Here is a 19,727-nt window from a genome sequence, read left to right on the forward strand (position 1 = left end):
TTTCTGGTTTTCCTGAGGGTCCTCTCCACGCTGTCTGGTGCCAGAAAGCCTTGCACCGGCTCGCACCCAGAGAGCCCTCCCCAGCTGCTCACCGAACTCTGGGCCCCGCTCACCCAGTGGAAGGTGAGGAGCAAAGCACAGGCCACGAGGCCTCATATCATCTTATGCCCGTGCGTCTTGTGGGGGACTGTGCTCTGCCCCTGGGCAGAAATGCTTTCCCAAGTTCACAAACCTGGTTGTTTAAATATAGGAGAGGGGGCGCCTGAGTGGCTCAGTTGGTTAACCATCCAACTTCGGCTCTGGTCATGATCTCACAGTTTGTGAGTTCAAGCCCCGTGTCGGGCCCTGTGCTGACAGCTCAGAGCCTGGAGCCTGCTTCAGATTCTATGTCTCCTTCTCTCTCTCTCTCTTCCTCCCCCACTCATGCTTTCTCTCTCTCTCTCAAAAATAAATTAAAAAAATTTTTTTTTAATTTAAATATAGGAGAGGAAACAGATGCCAGCTGGGCGGAAGTCTCTGTGAAGACAGGGTTTTGGCGGTGGCTGGCTGAGGCTGATAAGGCCCGGGGGTATGCTCCCAGATGGGCCTCTGCCAATTCGCTTTTGGGTCTTTCTGAGGTTGCCCTGAGCCACCACCATCAGAATCTGGCTCTTCTCCAAGCTCTTCCTCATGGCTGACATGGAGAGGAGGGTTATTTTTAAACTGATCTTTGTGACTTCCTCTTGGCCTTCCTCCTTGCTCTCCTCTCTCCGAGGCCCTGAGAGCAGCTTCCTGGCCAAGCCAACTGGAACTCCAGTGACGGGGATACGTGCAGGGTCCTGGGAGGCGAGGGCTAGCTGTGCAGGGAAGGGACTCGGCCCAAGGAGGGGGGTGCCAGGGCAGGTGGGAGTACTGGGGGGTACAGGGCACACCCAGCAGGGGTCATGTGGAACCCACAGTCTCTCCAGGACCATGTAGATGGGTACCAATGCCCTGAGCCAGGATCCCGCCAGAGGACTGACCCTTCCTGGGCCGGGCTGTGCTGACCAGACCAGCGCACCCCAGCAGTGTGTGGGGAGCGCCCCTCCAGCACCCCTTGGCTCACAGAGTTCTGGCGGAGCACGTCTGGCCAGCTGCACCACGAGCATCCTCAAATTGTGTCGTGGCTGAATCACAGTGTCAGGTCCCACACCAGCATCCCCCAAGGTAGAGGAGGGGAGCTTTGCTGCTGGCGCTGGGACCTCTGGGGGCTGCCTGGGGGGAGACATGTCCCCACATGAGGTCCCATGGACCCTGTCGCCACTGCGTCTGGCTCCTTCTAGCTCCCACATCCACCACCAGGCAAGCCTGGGCGCAGCCACAGAGCCCGGCAGCTGTCCTCACAATGGGCCCATGGCCTGGGGCACAAACCACAACTGTTCCCAGGGAACTCCTTGCTCACTTCTGCCAGGAGGACACTGACAGCACTCCCAGCAGCCACCAGGGATCACACAGCACCTGTCCGTCCCCACATCTAGGCCTGGCCCCACAGCCATGATGCCCCTCAGCTGGTGTCTCCTTCATCCACGCAGGACAGCTGAGGACAGTAACAGTCTGGGAACCTGATGGTTCCTCTCCAAGACACAGGGGAGCCGAGGCCCAGTTCTGACCAGTGGGGACCCCTGCAGACCCTTGTGAAGTCAGGCGGGCAGAGCCAGGCTGTGTCCCGCAGGCCAGGATCCATGTGATGCTCAGAAAGGCCTTTCCAGGTGAGAGTCTGGGTCGAGAACTAGGCCTTCACTCTGGGTTAGAGTCTGGGTCAAGAACTAGGCCTTGACTCTAGAGAATCCCTCTTTCGGGGAAGAGGGGCCCCCAGGGGCATCTCTCTGTTGAATTCAGAATTCTAGATGCTCAACCTCTGTCACTCATCTGTGGAGACTGGCAAAAGCCAGCCCTCGCGGCTGCGGTGGGCCTGGCAGCATGGTGACAGAGCCAGTGACAGCCGAGGAGGACTCTGTGTCCGCCGTTCACAAACAGGGCCATCCTGGGCAAGCTGCTTCACCTTTCTAAATGTCAACCTCCCCATCCCACCAAAATCAGATGTGAGAAAAACAATGGGCGCTCCTCCAATGTGGCTATGGCAAGGGTCAAGCGAGAGCCCGTGACAGGGCACTTGGTGTAGTGCCCAGAAAACACCATGGAAGGGCTGTCTCAGTGCTGCTGCGAGGGAGAGCCCCCAGCATGGCTCCTGGCACACGGTCAGTAATGGAGACTTGACACTGTTTTTCCTTCCTTCCTTCCTCCTCAACCTGACTGAGGGGAGGTGACACGGGAGAGTACGAGTGCCTGCCCACACTGCACACACACTCGTGGTGGGTGGGGTGGGGGGCAGGTGCTCGCCAGCCACTTAGTACACCTGCTCCCTGTGTGGGTCCTTGTCGTCCCCTGTGAAACAAGGAGTTGGACCCACTGTTTCTAAGATCCATTTCCACTTTAACGTGAACTTCACGTGTGAAATGAGATTGACAGAAGGGTGCACATGTGTTCTCTTCATTCTGCTACCATCAGCAGTGTAGGGGCCTCCTTTCCACCACAGCCTGGCAGCCCCTTTGCCCTTCTCTGACACTGAAGTTTGAGCGTCTTCCTCCCACGGCCTCTCCCCGCCTGCGTCCCAACCACCCCACCCCAGCCAGTGGCCGCGCTGGCCTCCCTACAGATGTTTCCAGTTCATAGATTGCGTGGAGTGCACGTTGGTCATTTGTTCCATTTGCTCAGAAACAACAGCCAGCATTATTGGCAGGAAACGCAGAGGGCGCGCCAAACTGCAGGGAAACACAAAAAGCCCTAGTCATGGGCACTGGGTGGGCCGCGCTGGGGGAGGGATGGAGTGCAGGCCGGGTTGTCTGGCAGTGACCTGGAGCTCTGATGTGGCGGTGGAAGTCAGGGTCACTGAAGCAAGGTCCCACTCTCCTCTGGGAATGGTCAGAGCAGCCCATTGACACATCATGGAGGGACAAGGACAGGAATGAGACGCTATCTTGGAGGCCAGGAGTGATTGAAGGCTGAACCTCGACCAAGAACAAATTCTGTTTCTTTTTTCCTTCGAAATCAGGAAAGACTGCAGGGTTAATGAAAGAGTAGATGATGTTTGGTGCGTAAAGTCAGGAGCAAATACAAATAAGTCTAATGCAAACCGAATTACGGGCCTCACGTGCCCCGGATGTCAGCCCTGTCGCTGTCTGCAGGAGCCCTAGTGCCCTGCCCAGGAGGGGGGCCCCCTCAAAGCAGCAAGTGGTGCCTGGTGACCTGTCAGGCCCTCCAGAATGAATGGCACATGAGGAATGGACACTATGATTCATGTTCAGCATCATCTGGCTCTCGAGACCCAGGCTGGAAGGGTTTCGCTTGCAGCAAGTAGGAGGGCCCAAGCAGCTTCTGGGTCTAGTGAGCTGGAGAGTTGCCTTTCCCCAGGCCCAGAGGGGTCGTGGGTAGGACTGTTGGTGAACCTACTGGGCAGGCCTGCTGATGCTTTCCTGGGCAAGCAGGTGCCGTCACCCACCCCCACTCTCCCAGTGTAGACCAACCACACAGCGTGGGGTAAACAAGGTACTTCTTGGCAAGTGTGAAGAATGGAGAGAGAGGTATTATAGGCTCTGGAAATCTCCTTTGCACACTTCCCATTTCTGAAGCCCAGGACCCATCAGGGGAGATTGGAATGGAGAAGAGCCCCCTTAGTGAGATGCTTAGCATCCACACTGGAGAGAGACAGGATCCAGGGGGCACAGTCTTAATGGATTCCCAATAACCCTGTATCTCACCATTTGTGGCAGGGTGGTAAGTATGCAATTTTTTAAAATTTATTTTTGAGAGAAACAGACAGAGTGCAAGCAAGGGAAGAGAAAGAAGGAAACACAGAATCTGAAGCAGGCTCCAGGCTCTGAGCTGTCAGCACAGAGCCCGATAGGGGGCTTGAACCCATGAACTGTGAAATTATGACCTAAGCCGAACTTAGACCCTTAACCGACTGAGCCACCCAGGCGCCCGGGGAGGTATGGAATGTTTTAACTCAGTGTTTATCAGGTACTGCCTAAGTGGAGCTCTCGGCTGGGTGCTGGGGAGGCCTTGACAGTGAGACAGCTCCCCCAGCCCCAAAGCCCTCACGCACCCTGCCATGGTGCAGAGAGTGGAGAGCCAGCACCATGGACCGGCTTTGGTGACACTTCCTGTGCATGTCACTTCACCTGGTCTTCACTCAGGGGTCTTTGTTACCTATCAAAGGGGCAATGAAGACACAGAGAGTAAACACTTGGTGCAGCATCATGCATCCAGAAACAGAACTGACAACAAGAAGGACAGGTGGAGTTTGAAGCGCCTGGCTGTGCAGAGGGCATGCAGGCAGGCACGCAGTGGAACAGGCCTGCCCCTGAGTGAAGGGGTGTCTTGCCGTGGGCACATCTGGGGTGCTCTGGGGTGGAAAGGCACTGCCGGTATGGGATGACATAACTTACAGCACCCACTATCCCCCTATTAGTGAGGACTGACCAGCAGACTGTCAGGAGTCAAGCAAGGTGGTGGAAGAAAGAAAGACCAACCCAACCGTGGGCTTGGTTGGAGGGTCCCAGGCTGTCTGGCTGGGGATTCAGAGCGACATGGACCAAAGAGCTAGCAACACAGAACAGGCATAGAGCCCTTCCAACAAGTCATTGAATTAGCCCTGAAGAATCACAGGAACTGGGGAATGCATTTTTATGGATTCCCAACCGTATAGGTCCCTAACCAGTTCTGCTAGGGAAGAAACCTGGCTGCTTCTCCAGCTCTGACTTGAACTAGGCACTCTGGGCATCAGTTGCCCAAAGTGTGCTCCATCCCTCCCCAAATCCTGGTGTCCTGGGACCTCTACACTGAGAACAGTGACCTAGGGCAAGTCACCCAACTTCCTGAGTCCTCTTGCATCATGCGTCAGAAGGAGGTGGCCATCCAGGGCCAGAAGCTCTCGGGCTTGCAGACAGAGCAGTGATGAGTAAGGAGGGGATGAACTAGTTCTGATGCAAAGAGGAAATAAGCATAGTAAGACAAGAGTATGTGTGTGAGCATGTGTGTGAGCCTGTGTGTGTGTGCGCGTGTGTAAGAGGACACACCTTAGATCTACCACAGTGATGAGAGATGACACGAACCATCACACATACAAATGCAGAAACCACAAAGTGCAATGTAAATATCAGACATTCTCCCCGAGGGTCCCTTTCACTAGGGCCCTCGCTGGTCACATGCTATTTTCTATCTGTGCTGGTTTGAGACTGAAGTTAGGTGCAAAATAACTATTTCTGCTGAGGAGGAGGTCTCCCTGTGTGCTTCCCGATGCCTCGCTGGACACTGAGAGGTACATTCAGCACTCTTGCGGGGCGAGGAGAAGACAGGCTCGAGACTAACACATTATACGTTCAGTGAGGGTTTATCCCAGGTCTCGTTGTGCCAGGTTCTATTTTAGGCTCTTGGTACTTCTGGGAGAAGGGGAGTGGGAGGGAGATCTAAGGATGAATAAGGCATCATTTCGCATGGAGTTTACTTAAGGAGTTTTCTAGCTAGTGGGAGAAGCAGTCATGTAAATAAATTACAAATGGTGTAATACACACTCAAATCGAGGAACGTGTCAGCTGGCGTGGGTGTGCAGAGGAGGAAGCTATTAACTCAGACTGTTAGTGACTTCAGTCCTCTGTGGAAGTGGGCGGGGTGTACATAAATAAAAATAAAGTCTACCTGGGGAATCATAATATTAGGCCCTGCACAGCTCCATTCCTGTGTTGCTAGATAGCGTTTGCTGGAGAGCAATGCTTCAGGGCTGTACTCAAAGCTTTCCTCAGAGAGTTCAACAAACCCCAAGGGGCATTTTCAACCCTCATCATCTTTTTCCCTTTTGTCCAGACCGATCATCTAAAATAGGATTGTGGGGGCGCCTGGGTGGCTCAGTCGGTTGACCGTCTGACTTCCACTCAGGTCATGATCTCTCGGTTCATGTGTTTGAGCCCCGCGTCGGGCTCTGTGCTGACGGTTCGGAGCCGGGAGCCTGCTTTGGATCCTCTGTCTTCCTCTCTGTCCATCCCCCCAACCACCTCTCAAGAAATAAATAGACATTTAAAAAGAAAAGAAAAGAGGATTATGGACCACTTGTTGAGGAAAAGAACCCCACTCCAAAATCATGGAGGGCCTCTGCTTCAGATGGTTTCTCCCTCTCTCTCTGCCCCTCCCCGTCTCATGCTCTGTCTCTCTCTGTCTCAAAAATAAATAAAATATTAAAAAAAATTTTTTTAATTAACAAAGTCATGGAGGGCCTGATGAGAACCTTTGTATAACAGCCTGGCATAATCACCCTGCGGACCTGCCTTCGAAATCAATGATAGTGCACCTCCTAATGTTCTACGTGTTTATTATTCATACCCTGCCTACTTCCAAAAAGGCTGGGAGGTTGCTCTCAGTAAACGAATAGGGCATGACAGACTCGCTCCCACACCGGGAGCCCAGGGATGACATGGGCCCTGAAGATGCCCTGGAAAACAGAAGCAAAGCGTGGTGACTGAGACAGAGCACCAGCTCCACACCTCTTTGCTGCCCTTGCCAACCTGAACCACAGAAAGCTCGCCCACAAAGCAGTGACACAAAGCAAGCTAGTTTATTAAGAAAAGCAACCTCTTAGCCAGCACTCAACTCCTCAGTGAAATTTACCCTAAGAAACTTTCTACAAGGAACATGGCCACAGATCGTTCCCCTTGGTCGTGATGAAATGCTGAGACAGACTTCGTAGGACAGCTTTGTATATTTATGTTTAGTAAGAAGCAGAGAGAATTGGGTTTTCAAGGAAGGCATTTAGCAAGGGACTAACGTTACATGGTGTCACGATTCTGCTGTCTGGTCACAGACAAGGTGCACGAGAGGCACATGGGGAATGCAGAGGGAGAACGGTCGGCTGTCCACCACTGGCCCAAAACCTCCATCTTCTCAGCGGAGCTGGGGGGCAGACAATGGACGGGACAACACACTGGCCCCCATAGCTGACCTGACCTATGACACGAGACTTACCCATTAGAACACTGAAGAATTTCTGCCTCAAATGACAAACTGGGTTTTGGCATAATTGATACGGTACTGTTCTCATGGGGTCACTGGGAAGAGCCAAGGCTTTGAAGCCAAGACAGACTTGGGTCTGGGCCCTGGCCCTGTCATTTGCTGGCTGTGTTGCTGAGAGCAAGTCACTCAGTTGAGGCCACACCTTAGTTTCCTGCTCTGTGAAATGGATCTAACAGTACTTACCTACGGGACTGCTGTAGAACGTAAACACGCCTGGCAGCGTGCCCAGCACATGGCTGGCGATGTCTCGGCTGCGGCTGTCATGAGAATAAAGATGAGAGGCCTGTGGAGCAGGAGGGGAGGCACACAGCAGCAGAAGAGGGTGCTTATCTCCGGCCGTGGTGGGAGGGTTTGTGGCCAGTGTGTTAAGGAGTGTCATCACATTTGTTAGGCGGAAGATTCAAAAAAACATGGGCAGGATACGGCCCTGCTGTAAACACTTAGGGTCAAGAGTGGCTTCATCCAGAAATCGTTCCTGCACGTTCTGGTGTGCAGATAAGGAGTGTGGGGGTCAACACCAGGATGTGCAGTTAGCTGCGGAGGCCTATCCGCTTCGGGATTTGGGGTGACACCCTGCATGGTGATTAGAAGTGGCCTGAACTGAGTTGCACAGACACCCAGATCATTTTAAGAAATCACGGGTCAGAAGTTCACCAGCTGCTAGGCCAGCAAACGTGCCCACAGAAGGGAAAGCACTGGTCAGAGCCTGGCAGGTGCCAAAGGAGGGAGGGACCAGTGATGGACAAATGGCAGGGAGCAAGACATGTCAGTGGGACCTCACCTGGCAAGCCCTCTCCAGGTCTTCTCTGTCCTCCCTGAGGTGAGGGGGCCGGTGAGAGGCTTCTGCCCCCGCGCCCCCTCTTACCTTGGTACAGAGACAGCCTTGAGCAGACCTCTCCAGCCTTCGGACCTCCATTTCTTCTGCCGTGAGCAGAGATGAAGAACACAGTTGGTAGTTTCGTTACCTGAGTGAAGCAGAGTGTGTGAGCAGCATGGTGCACTCTAGAGAAACACACAGACACTATTTTTCTTGGAACACTCACAGGCTTGAAAGCAGAAACGGCTTCTCGACCTTCTTGAGTCAAGAGCATTGAATTTAGTGCAGCTCAAATATTCCATGGGATCGGGTTGAACTTAGGCAGTTGGCAATCTATCCTTGTCTCTTTTGCCCTTAATTCTCCATTCCTTCGCGTTCTGTACCATCTGAGGTCGCTGGCTAAACGGCTCTGAAAGGGGGTGCTCCCACCTTCTAGTTTTCTCACTCAGCTTGCGTCGGGGGAGGCTGCGGGGACGTGCTGCCACCTGGTGGTCACTGCCGAGCATAGCGTCCCGGCAGAGGCATGGGAATAAGCCTTGTGGACACTTGAAGCTAGTGCGGACGGCTTCTGTTCTCACTAAAACTCCTATAATTTGAACACCTACTGGCTTTCTGGGTGCCTAGAACCTGGAACAAATCTAGAGTTAGCCAAACCCTTCCCTGGACTCTCCATTAGGGCCTGACACAGGTGGTGCGGCAGGGTGTCTGGAGGGTGGGGCGTGGACCACCAAGGAGTTTCCCTTTATGGAGCAGGATTTCCTGTTGCTCAGAGTGAAGGAACCTTGACCTCTCCCTCTCCCCACCCTGTACTGGTTCTGAGTGAGTATCCCAAACTCAGGCCACAGTCCCTGGCTCCTTGACCAAGCTGGTGTGGCCCAAGTCAACAAGCTCTAGTAGGAAGCCCTCTGGGGACAGTTCCTCTAGACCTGGAGGAAGGCTTCTGGAAAGGCCCAGCCTCCTCCTCCTGGGCTGACAGAGAGCAGGGAAGGGAAGAGTGCTAGGAGAGGCCACCTCGGCTGCCTCGCTCTTTTTAAGCCTCTGCTGCTGGCTAGCTCTGTACAACTGTAAGGTTTTGGGGAAGTGGTGTCGGGGCCAAGAGGAAGTGGACAGACTGATTTTGTGCAACTCTGCAAGCAGCAGTGGAGTCCTTGTGAGCCAGTGCCAGGCCAGAGCCCCCGCCTCCCGGCTGCCCCACATCCTGTCTCAGCGGCTGCAGGGAACACTTTCTAGGGTCCAGAGGGTTTTCTTTTTTCTCCCCTGGGATCCCGCTCACACAGCATCTTGCTGTGAGTGCAGTGAGGGTGCTGGGGCTTTTCAGGCTCGTCTGAGAAGCTGCAAAGGAGCACATGAACGTCTGTCTGGCCAGCCTCTCATGACCTTAAGCAGAACCCCAAGGGCAGGGTTGTAGCCCTGTGGCTGCGCTGTGTCCAGGGGCATCAGGCCAGGGTTTGGGATGGGTGAGGACTTTCCCTAGGACTCCAGATGCCTTTCCTGTGGTTCAGGTTGGTGGAGCCTCCCTGATCCTTGCTTCCTCCACGGAGTCCATGTTCTTTTAGCAAAACCGAAACACATGACTCTTCTTTTAGGTGGGGAAATCCCCTGAGCCACATCTCACATAATTTATTATTAAAAAAATTTTTTTTGGCACTCTGATCCAACAAAAGGTTTTCTCTCAATTCCAGATCACCCCTTGAGGCCCCACCAAGTGGCCTGCTCATTCCTCCACCTGTCTGTGACTCAGAGCAGGTACCAGACCTACACTGTGCTGGTGCTCCATTCCTGTGGTCTTGGCCACCTCGATCTTTCCCATGCATGAGGTTAGAATCTCCTAATGATAATATGGCAACATCAAGTTCAGGGACGCCTTGTACTTGCGGAAGCTTCACGCGTCTGACTATTCACTTGCCCATTTGTTTACTGTAGCCAGGAGCCGGGGTTTGAACATCGGCTCTGCAACTTCCTAGCTTTGCAATCCTACGTGAGTTTCTTCACCTTTCTTATCTTTTTTCTTTTTTTAATGTTTATTAAAAACAGAGCGTGAGCAGGGGAGGGGCAGAGAGAGGGGGAGACACAGAATCCAAAGCAGGCTCCAGGCTCTGAACTGCCAGCACAGAGCCCAATGCGGGGCTCGGACTCACAGACCATGAGATCATGACCTGAGCCAAAGTTGGACGCTCAACCAATGGAGCCACCCAGGCGCCCCAAGTTACTTCACCTTTCTGAGCCTCAGTTTGCTCAGCCGTGATTATAGTATCCATTTCATCAGAGAGCATTGAATGAGACCATGAAAGTAAAACACCGTGGCAGGTGGCTTGAGGGAATGTACTTAACGAGTCTTAGCTGATTTGCTGGCATTCTGTACTTAGTGCCAGGCTAATGCTCCCTGGTTCACTGAGGAGCTTTCCAATTCATCCATTCATTCATCAGAAATATGCCTGAGCACCTGCGATCTGCCAGGCATTGTGGGGCGAGAAATGATGAGCGGAGACCCCTACTCTTCAGGGGCGTAGATAGCAGGGGAGGGGCCTATAAACACAGCAGGGTGAGAGGAGGTCTGGGAAATTCTCTTCAGGGTCCAGTTGGAGAATAGTCTTGAAGGAAAAGTGCTTGTTTTCTAGATGGACATGAGAAGGGCTTTCTAAGCTGGATGCGTGTGGTAGAGGAAGAGAAATCACGGCGGTGCTTGTGGTTGGGGAGAGGAGGGGAATCCGGGCACCAGGAGGCTGTGGGGGCAGGAGACCCCACCTCAAAGGGTCTCGTTTGTCATTCCGAAGAGGCCGGACTTGATCCTGAGGTCTGCATAGAGGCTGTGGGGGGACTTGCTTCTGGGGAAGGCTCGGGGGGGTGAGACCGTGGGTCCATGAGAGATGAGGGAAGTTACCCAAGAGCTGCTGTGGGCGTGGGGTGGGGGGAAGCAAGATGACCATCTGCCCTGGCCTCTCTGTCTTCGTTTCCAGGCTGCCTTCTGGTGCTCCGCCGGGAGTGAAAAGTTGGCTCAGGGTCTGATACTAGGCAAAAATGCTAAGTAATGTGGGTACCTTTCTCCTTACCCCTCCAATCACCCCCCCTGAGCACGGATGGGTTCAGCCTTCCCTTGTTCTCAGACAGGAAATGTCCAGAGAATTCAGGAGACAGAATTCCCAGGTGGGAAGAGGCGGCTAGGTCAAGGTGTCCCAAGTGCGGCCCCGGCCTCTCCTTTCCCCCCGGATTACTCTCTCACAGGCTATTCTGCATCCACCACACTGCTCTTGTCACGGGTTCGGGGACACAAAGCCCTCTCCGTGGCTTTTCTAACCCAGTCGAGATGGGCTGGTTCCAGAAAGACTCACTCAGGTCCTGAGGGAGGATGAAAGGGGCAGGCATCAGGTGTCCAGCTCCAGCTGTGGAATCCACCCCCGAGGCCTTGGTCCACTTTCTGTGGCTGCATCCGCGGCTCAGGCACTTTCCCGGCTTCTGCCACCTCCTCCCTCTGCCATCTCCTGGCTCGTAGCTCCCCTCCACCACCTCTTTCTGTAAATGTGGGCTCAGCCTGTTGTCTGACCAGGTCTCAAACGTGGACCAAGGCAGACCTGGGTGGCCAAGCGCCCCCAGGAAACCGCTCCCTTGCTATACATTCGCCCCAGCTTGGCAACATGACTGGTCCCCACACCAGAGTGTCCTGCTCTCACATATTAGCTGTTTACTGCTACTGGGTGGCAAGGGGCCAGAAGAAAAGGTATAGTGTTTTGTTTTGTTTTACACAGTGGGTCACCAGGATTCAACGATTGCTTTACGGTGAGAGCGACTTCTCTCAGTAGCACACAGCCTCCTGGAAATTGCTCTCTGTGACTTCCTCCTCTGAAGCAGAGATAAAGAAAGCAGGCAGGAGAACCTTTTGTGAGAAGCCACGCTGGAGGCTGACAAAGCTTCTCCAGTCCCCACCTCATGGGGATGTCGGCATGGTTAGCCCTGGAAAATGCTGGAATGGCAGAGATGCTGGTGAGGAGGCCCACCTCCTAATGTCTGGGGGATTTGGCCAGGGTGAAGTGGCAAGTCTAGGAGGCATGGGCCAGGTTATTCAGACTTGGGCCAACCTGAGATGAGGTGGGGGAAGCAGAGGACGGCAGGGAGGCCGTGATCCCAAGGCGTCTCACCAGCGCCCTGGCAAGGACATGAAACACTGTTGTTGGTGTTGATTTTAGTTCTGGCTGCACACAGACTGGACTTATTTAAGGCGAATATTATAAACCCGTCGATCCACTGTGCAAGCTCAGGTCCACCCATCCTTTCTTGCTGGGTCTTTGAATAACCACTCTGGGCAGGACCCAGATGCACCTGAACCTTAACCTGGACCTTAAGTAACAATTGCATCTAAGTGTCTGATTTCCAGAAGCTTCAGACCAGGTGATGAGCACCCTCCCTCCAGGGAAGCAGTCTGGTCCCTCTTTTCGTGCAGGTAGGGGTGGGCGAGTGGAAGGGGTGTGCCGTGTGATTGTGTGCACACCTGGCCCTTTCCCTCCTTTCTGCCTGGCCGGTCATCCTGCTGTTCCTCAAAGAGATTTGTCACAGGGGTGGCTGCTGGTGTGAGGGCAAGTGACACACTGGTGGGTGTGTGGGCTGACAAGGGGAAATGTGGAGTCAGCAGATGCGATGCTTGTGGGAGGCACAGAGTGTTTTTACCCTTCTAAGCAGGGGATCTTAGTTTGTCCCTTTGGCAAAGGATCTTTATATACATATATATATATGTATATATATAATACATATATATACACACAATTTTAAAATGTTTATTATTGAGAGATGCAGAGAGAAGAGGCAGAGTGTGAGTAGGGGAGTAACAGAGAGGGAGGAAGACACAGAATCTGAAGCAGACTCCAGGGTCCACGACGTCAGCACAGAGCCCGATGTGGGATTCAAACTCATGGACTGCAAGATCATGACCTGAGCCGAAGTCAGATGCTTAACTGACTGATCTGCCCAGGCCCCTGGGCAAGGGATCTTTGATGGAAAAGCTGGGTCCCAGCTGGCCTTGGTGCTTGCTGTCTGCACTGTCTTAGTCTGTCCAGGCTACTGTCACAGAATACTGAAAGGGGGTGGCTTATAAGTCATAGAAATTCTGTTCTGGAGGCTGGGAAGCCCAAGATCAAGACACTGGCCAATTTGGTGTCTGGTGAGAGTCGGCTTCCTGGTTCATGAATGGCAGAAAGGGTGAAGGAGTTCTTTGGGGTGTCTCTTAAAAGACACTATTCCCATGCCTGAGGGCTCCAGCCCCATGACCTAGGCACTTCCTAAAGACCCCAACTTCTAATACCATCACTTTGAGGATCAGATCTCAATGTATAAATTTTGGAGAGACACAAAGAGTCAGTCTATATAACATGCACTTTAAAAAACACAAATTCTGGATAAGGCTGCCACCAAAATCGATTTCTTGTTCCCCTGTGGCTCCTGTTTGCCTCCTTGTCATGGGATCTTTCTGCTAAGTCAGCAGAAAGGCAGAAGAGAAGAGTCTGTGTTTCCACTGCTCCCCCTCACGGCACTACACTCCCATCCGGTCCCCCAGTGAATGGATTTGGAGCCTGCTCCGTGCCCCTTGCGCCCCTCCTCTTCTCTTTCCACCTTCTTGCTGAGCGTTCCTGGTCTCTACTTCCTCTTGGCCCATCTTACTTCCTGAAACACGCCTGACAAGGGTTGCTTATCTTGATGGATCTCGAGTGGCCCTCTGGGGGCAGGAGGCAGAGGTCTTGAGCGTGTCTTGTCTGGGGAACTAAGAGCTGCAGCACTTTCAGATTCAACCCACATAAAACTGTCCTCCACGCTTCTGGGAGCCCAGGGATGTGTGGCCCGCAAAGAGGCAAGAAGTGGTTGCCCCTGATGGGCTCTCTCTAAGAAAAGCTGAAGAGGGGTGGCGTCTCCGCAGGACTGTCCCCGGAGAAGAGAAGGAATGAGCGAGTTGTGAGTTTCAGATTGTTGCTGCTGCACCCGACTTCTAGTGAGGCGCCTGGAAAGAAGAGGTCGACTCACCGGCCCACGGATCCTGTCAGCACTCAGCAGGCCTGCTACTTGGGAGGATCCCTGGAGAGAGCAAGATGGTTGTCAACGGCACTGCCGAGTTGTTGGCCAACGTGACCTACATCACCGTGGAGATTCTCATCGGGCTCTGTGCCATCGTAGGCAATGTGCTGGTCATCTGGGTGGTCAAGTTGAACCCCAGCCTGCAGACCACCACCTTCTATTTCATTGTCTCCCTAGCCCTGGCTGACATTGCCGTCGGGGTGCTGGTCATGCCTTTGGCCATTGTCATCAGCCTGGGCATCACAATCCACTTTTATAACTGCCTTTTCATGACCTGCCTGCTGCTGATCTTCACCCATGCCTCCATTATGTCCTTGCTCGCCATTGCTGTGGATCGATACCTGCGGGTCAAGCTCACGGTCAGGTAAGAGGGGAAGTGTGATGCAGGTGCCCAGGACCTGGGGCTGCACAGTTCAGATCCCAGACAATTTCTCAGTGAAAACAAATCCAGACTGGCCTCTGAACTTGAAAGAGGGTACTACATTTCTTTTCACCGTTTGCTGTGTGAGGGAGTTAACAATGCTGAGCAGCGACTCTGGAACTGAGGAAGGCTGAGTCCCTCTCCGCTGACTGTGGGCTTGTATGCTCAGGCCTCCGGGGGCTGCTAAGGATGATGAAAGCTTGATGCATCTTTAAGTAGTAAAAATGTTCTTGAGTTTTAGAAATGTTGGAGCTCCGTAGCTCAGGGGTTAGAGCACTGGTCTCATAGAAATGTTGGAAACCTACTCAATAAAATAAGGAATGAACAGAAAAGAATAGGAGGAGACAAAGGATGGGTTCTGTTCTTTGCAGATGTAAGTTATTTTGAAGTTACTGTAATTTTGCTTCCTCTTCCATGTAGAGAAGGGGATCAAAAAGTCTTCCACTGCAGAAAGCAGTAACAACCTTTCCTGAATAGAACAGACCTGCCAATGAAGAATCTCCTTCCCAGGTGTCCTGACTGGCAATTGTCTGTAATTCCTACTCTCTGGCCTTGGGGAAGAGACCTGGGGAGGGACCTGCAAACAAGCTTTTGATCCATACTCAAAAGCCAGGGGTCTGAGCCCAGATTTTGAGCTCTGAGCTGGGGCAAGTTGTTTCTTAGCTTTGGTTCCTCGTCTTTCCACAGTGGTTAAGACACTCTGAACTCATACTTGCCTCGTTTCCACTTTTCCTTCTGCCGCATCCAGCTTGTACGGGTTACTTGCCCGTTTCTTTTTTTCACCTTTAAAGTGGGGACAGTAACTGCAGCTTCCTCATAAAATTCCATAGGTCGGGCGTCTGTGCGGCTCAGTCGGCTAAGCATCTGACTCTTGGTTTTGTCTCAGGTCATGATCGAAAGGTTTGTGAGTCTGAACCCCCGTCAGGTTCTGCGCTGACAGACAGGAACCTGCTTGGGATTCTGTGTCTCCCTCTCTCTGCCTCTGCCCCCCTCAAAATAAACAAATAAATAAACAAACATTTTTTAAATTACAGAGTCCACACATGTAGAGTTCTTAGAGAAATGCCTGGAGGGCACTTGGGTGGCTCAGTCAGTTAACCATCCCACTTGATTTCAGTGCAGGACAGGATCTCACAGTTTTTAAGTTTGAGCCCAGTGTGGCACTGACAGTGCAGAGCCAACTTGGGATTCTCTCTCTGCCTCTTCCTTGCTTGCGCTCTTTCTCTCTCAAAATAAATATACTTCAAAAACTAATATCTTTGTTAAAAAAAAATCGAAATGCCTGCCTAGTCTGTGCTTGACCAGGGGCGCCTGGGTGGCTCAGTCGGTTAAGCCTCCGACTTCGGCTCAGGTCAGATCTCACATTTGTGGGTTCGAGCCCCACGTCAGGCTCTGTGCTGACAGCTAGCTCAGAGCCTGGAGCCTGCTTCCGGTTCTGTGTCCTTCTCTCTCTGCCCCTTCCCCTCTCATGCTCTATCTCTCTCTGTATCAAAAATAAATAAAACATTAAAAAATTAAAAAAAAAATAGTCTGTGCTTGACCAATGGTAATTCAAACTACTGTTATCCTCATTAGACACCAGCAATGGAATGGATATTATCATAAACATAGCTTTCGTTTGTTGTGAGATTTATTTATTTATTTTTTACTGTTTTTCATTTTTGAGAGAGACAGAGCATGAGTAGGTATAGGGGCAGAGAGAGAGACACACACACAGAATCTGAAGCAGGCTCCAGGCTCTCAGCTAGCTGTCAGCACAGAGCCTGACATGGGGCTTGAACTCATAAACTGCGAGATCATGACATGAGCCAAACTTGGACGCTCAACAAACTGAGCCCCCCAGGCGCCCCTGTTGTGAGATTTAATTGAGCTAAAGTCTCCTGAGGATACAGTTGATACTTAACACAATCAGTTTCCTTCTCATAGTCTATGTGGGGTGTTGTCAAGAAGGATGGTGGAAGGAGAAATGGCAACTCTTGGTGGATGAGTTGTTTTAGGTCCTGGAAGCACTTGGACCTGACCTCTACAATTCCTCAGACCCATGTAAATTAAGCACCAAGTGTGGATGCCATTGCAAAGACAGAAGCAGGGGCAGGCACAGGTAGGGGGAATGTGGGAGAGGAAAAGTATAATTCCCGGGCTTCAGCACTGCCGCCAAAGGAAACAAGTTAGAGCGTAGCCGGAAACCTTCTTTGAAGAGATAATTTCTCACCAGGTAGGTGATGTCAGGAGACTTAGAAAACTCTTGTCCTTGCAGGAATCAAAGAATTCTTGAGCTGTGACTGTAGCAACAGAGTTCTAATCCATTCTAGATTGTATTTATTTTTGAAAGGGGGGGGCACCTGGGTGGGTCAGTCAGTTAGGCATCTGACTTCTGCTCAGGTCATGATCTCACTGTTCGTGGGTTCGAGCCCCCCCTTGCATCAGGCTCTGTGCTGACAGCTCAGAGCCTGGAGCCTGCTTCAGATTCTGTGTCGCTCTCTCTGTCTGCCTTTGCCCCACTTGTGCTGTCTCTTTCTGCCTCTCAAAAATAAATAAACATTAAAAAATGTTTTTTTAAAAAAGTCCCCAGAGAAATTTGCAGGCACGCCAGTGCTCTCCAGCCCCATCTCCCCCTCCCCGACTCCTTTAGCAATTCCTACTGTGGACTCACCCATTCTCTTCCATTCGAACAGATACAAGAGGATCACCACTCATAGAAGAATATGGTTGGCCCTGGGCCTTTGCTGGCTGGTGTCATTGCTGGTGGGACTGACCCCCATGTTTGGCTGGAATGTAAAAATGACCTCGGAGGACAACAGAAATGTCACCTTCCTTCGATGCAAGTTTCGTGCTGTCATGACGATGGACTACATGGTCTACTTCAGCTTCTTCACTTGGATTTTAATCCCCCTGGTTGTCATGTGTGCCATCTATCTTGACATATTCTATATCATCCGGAACAAACTCAATCAGAGCTTTTCTAGCTCCAGAGAGCCAGGCATATTTTACGGACGGGAGTTCAAGACGGCCAAGTCTCTATTTCTGGTTCTCTTCCTGTTTGCTTTGTCCTGGCTGCCTTTATCCATCATCAACTGCATCACCTACTTCCACGGTGAAGTACCAGAAATTTTGCTGTACTTGGGCATTTTGCTCTCCCACGCAAACTCCATGATGAACCCTATTGTCTATGCTTACAAAATAAAGAAGTTCAAGGAAACCTATGTGTTGATCTTTAAAACCTGTATGATCTTCCAGTCCTCTGATTCCTTGGACCCAAGTGCTAATCAGACTTCCAAGTAGTGATCCATGAAAGACCACTCTTTATCCCATTGACCTTCGGATTCAGGGCCAGTAAACACTTGAAGACCTATCCACCTGAGCCAAGGGCTTCCGTGTCCTTAATTCCTTCTACTGAGATGGGGAGCATTTGACTGGCTGCCTCCAGTTGTACCTCCCCGAACGCTCCTTTCTGTTACCCAATTTTTTCCTTGTCTTCTCTGATTTTATGTTCTGGATGCCTGATTTGAGGAAAGTATTCTACTGTTACTTCCCTTCAATTTGGGAAGGAGAAGTCAAGGAATCTGAAGGGCCCTTTGCTGACTTACTGACAAAAAGTTCTGAACTGGCTGGATGTGCATGGTGGGGACTCAGCTCCTCTCTGTCTTGGAACTAAGCAGAGAACCTGATGCCGGCAGATGCCCGGGAGACGGTGGGAACAGAGTTTAACAAAGGAGGACTTAAACTGCTGAATTCACCAGTATTTGAGTAAATGTATTTGAGTAAATAAAAGATGACAGCTAACTGTCATGTAGCTCTCTGCTGAGGATCAGGGCCACGAGGGGCTGGCAGACGCCAGCTGGCTGCTCACGGTGCTCAAGCTGCTTGCCGCGTGCCATGTCCACCTGTCTGAACTCTGGGCCCCTCGTGCCTTGCCTAGAACACCCTGCTCCTTTTTCCTGGGCTGATTGGAGCATTTGCCAACTTCATGAACCATTCACCAATTGTTACAGAAGGGTCCTAAGAGGCAGAAAAGAGACACAGGATAGCTATTATTTGTTGAGCATTTTTTATGCACTACGTACTTTGCATACATCGATCCTGACACTCTCTGGGGTAGGTACCACCACTGTTATCATCTTCACTGTGCGGAAGGAAAATGGAGGAATAGAGAGGCTAAATAACGTTTCTATAGTCACATAGTGAACAAGTAGCAGAGCCAGAATTTAAACTCAGCCCTGCTTTTTGGGAGAACCCCACTCCTCACCACCTGTTCTCAGACCCGAAGAGGGATTTGTAACTTCTCCGAAGTCCAAACTCTCAAGCTCATCCAATGTACGATTAGCAGACACATGGATACAAACTACAGTTTGCATGCTCGAGCACAGCTGTATTAGGGGGGTTTTGCCTTAGATACCATCACTGATCTCTAATTAATCAGGACACCAGGCAGGGATAGAGTTCCAGTCACACCCTGCAAGCACTGAGCGTGGCTTTGGAGATTCAAGGGCGCATCTCTCTGGGTGGGTCTATGCACGTTTGTAGCTGTGGACTTTCCCCACACATCGAATAAATAAACTTGATGAGAGCAGCAAGATGGGATTTCAATTAAACCACTTCAAAAAGGATACATGTACTGAAGATGTTTTCTTATTATTATTATTAGTTCTTAGCCCATTCTGAAAGTTTATCCTGACCGCAGTCTTAGGCCAGGGCACGATAACCCTGTTTATCTAGTTAACATTTCCTTTCAGTAAAAGTCCCTGCTTGTCTCCCCCTGTCAACCCAGGAAGAAGAACAGTCTCTGGGAAGTTGAAAAACTTGCATCTACTTTCCTACTAACACTAAACTGAGTTGGTCACCCACCCAACCCACTTCCCTACACCGCCCAAAATCTATCTTAAAGGCAATGACCAGACCCGGCCTAGACCGTCTCTGGAAGTGTGGGAGGCTACCTTCAGCCCAGCAACCTCCCCTTCAACATTTGGGGATCTATTTTCTTTAAAAATTTAAGGGGCACCTGGGTGGCTCAGTCAGTTAAGCGTCCGACTTTGGCTCAGGTCATGATCTCACGGTTTGTGAGTTTGAGTCCTGCATTGGGCTCTGTGCTGACAGCTTGAAGCCTGGAGCCTGTCTTTGAATTCTGTGTCTGCCTCTCCCCTGCTCATGCTCTGTCTCACTCTCAAAAATAAATAAAGATTTCTTAAAAATCTTTTCTTAATTTTTTTTAATGTTTTTTATTTATTTTTGATACAGAGAGAGACAAAGCATGAGAGGGGGAGGGGCAGAGAGAGAAGGAGACACAGAACCGGAAGCAGGCTCCAGGCTCTGAGCTAGCTGTCAGCACAGAGCCTGACGCAGGGCTCGAACCCACAA

General features: G+C 51.5%; 1 protein-coding gene across 4 annotated transcripts; it reads left to right on the plus strand.

Moving 5' to 3' along the window:
• The first annotated feature begins 99 nt into the window (after nucleotides 1-99).
• Nucleotides 100-18,981, plus strand: ADORA3 (adenosine A3 receptor). 4 transcript variants are annotated; one of them, XM_029948418.1, is made up of 2 exons: nucleotides 100-123; nucleotides 17,048-18,981. In XM_029948418.1, the coding sequence occupies exon 2, from the start codon at nucleotides 17,133-17,135 to the stop codon at nucleotides 17,652-17,654; it is 522 nt and encodes a 173-aa protein (XP_029804278.1). In that variant the 5' UTR covers nucleotides 100-123; nucleotides 17,048-17,132; the 3' UTR covers nucleotides 17,655-18,981. The 4 variants fall into 4 exon arrangements, with proteins under 4 accessions (XP_029804278.1, XP_029804276.1, XP_029804275.1 ...); XM_029948416.1 differs by lacking the exon at nucleotides 100-123 and adding an exon at nucleotides 1,415-1,727; XM_029948415.1 differs by lacking the exon at nucleotides 100-123 and adding an exon at nucleotides 13,574-14,315.
• Nucleotides 18,982-19,727: the final 746 nt, after the last annotated feature.

Source organism: Suricata suricatta, chromosome 8 (genome assembly GCF_006229205.1).
Source record: "Suricata suricatta isolate VVHF042 chromosome 8, meerkat_22Aug2017_6uvM2_HiC, whole genome shotgun sequence".
Classification (NCBI taxonomy): Eukaryota; Metazoa; Chordata; class Mammalia; order Carnivora; family Herpestidae; genus Suricata; species Suricata suricatta.

Bases quoted from the DNA above. Each gene is read 5' to 3' on its own strand.
- ADORA3 (XM_029948415.1), top strand. From the start codon at position 13,966: ATGGTTGTCAACGGCACTGCCGAGTTGTTGGCCAACGTGACCTACATC. The intron at 14,316-17,047 runs GTAAGAGGGGAA...CCATTCGAACAG, and splicing joins CGGGTCAAGCTCACGGTCAG to ATACAAGAGGATCACCACTC.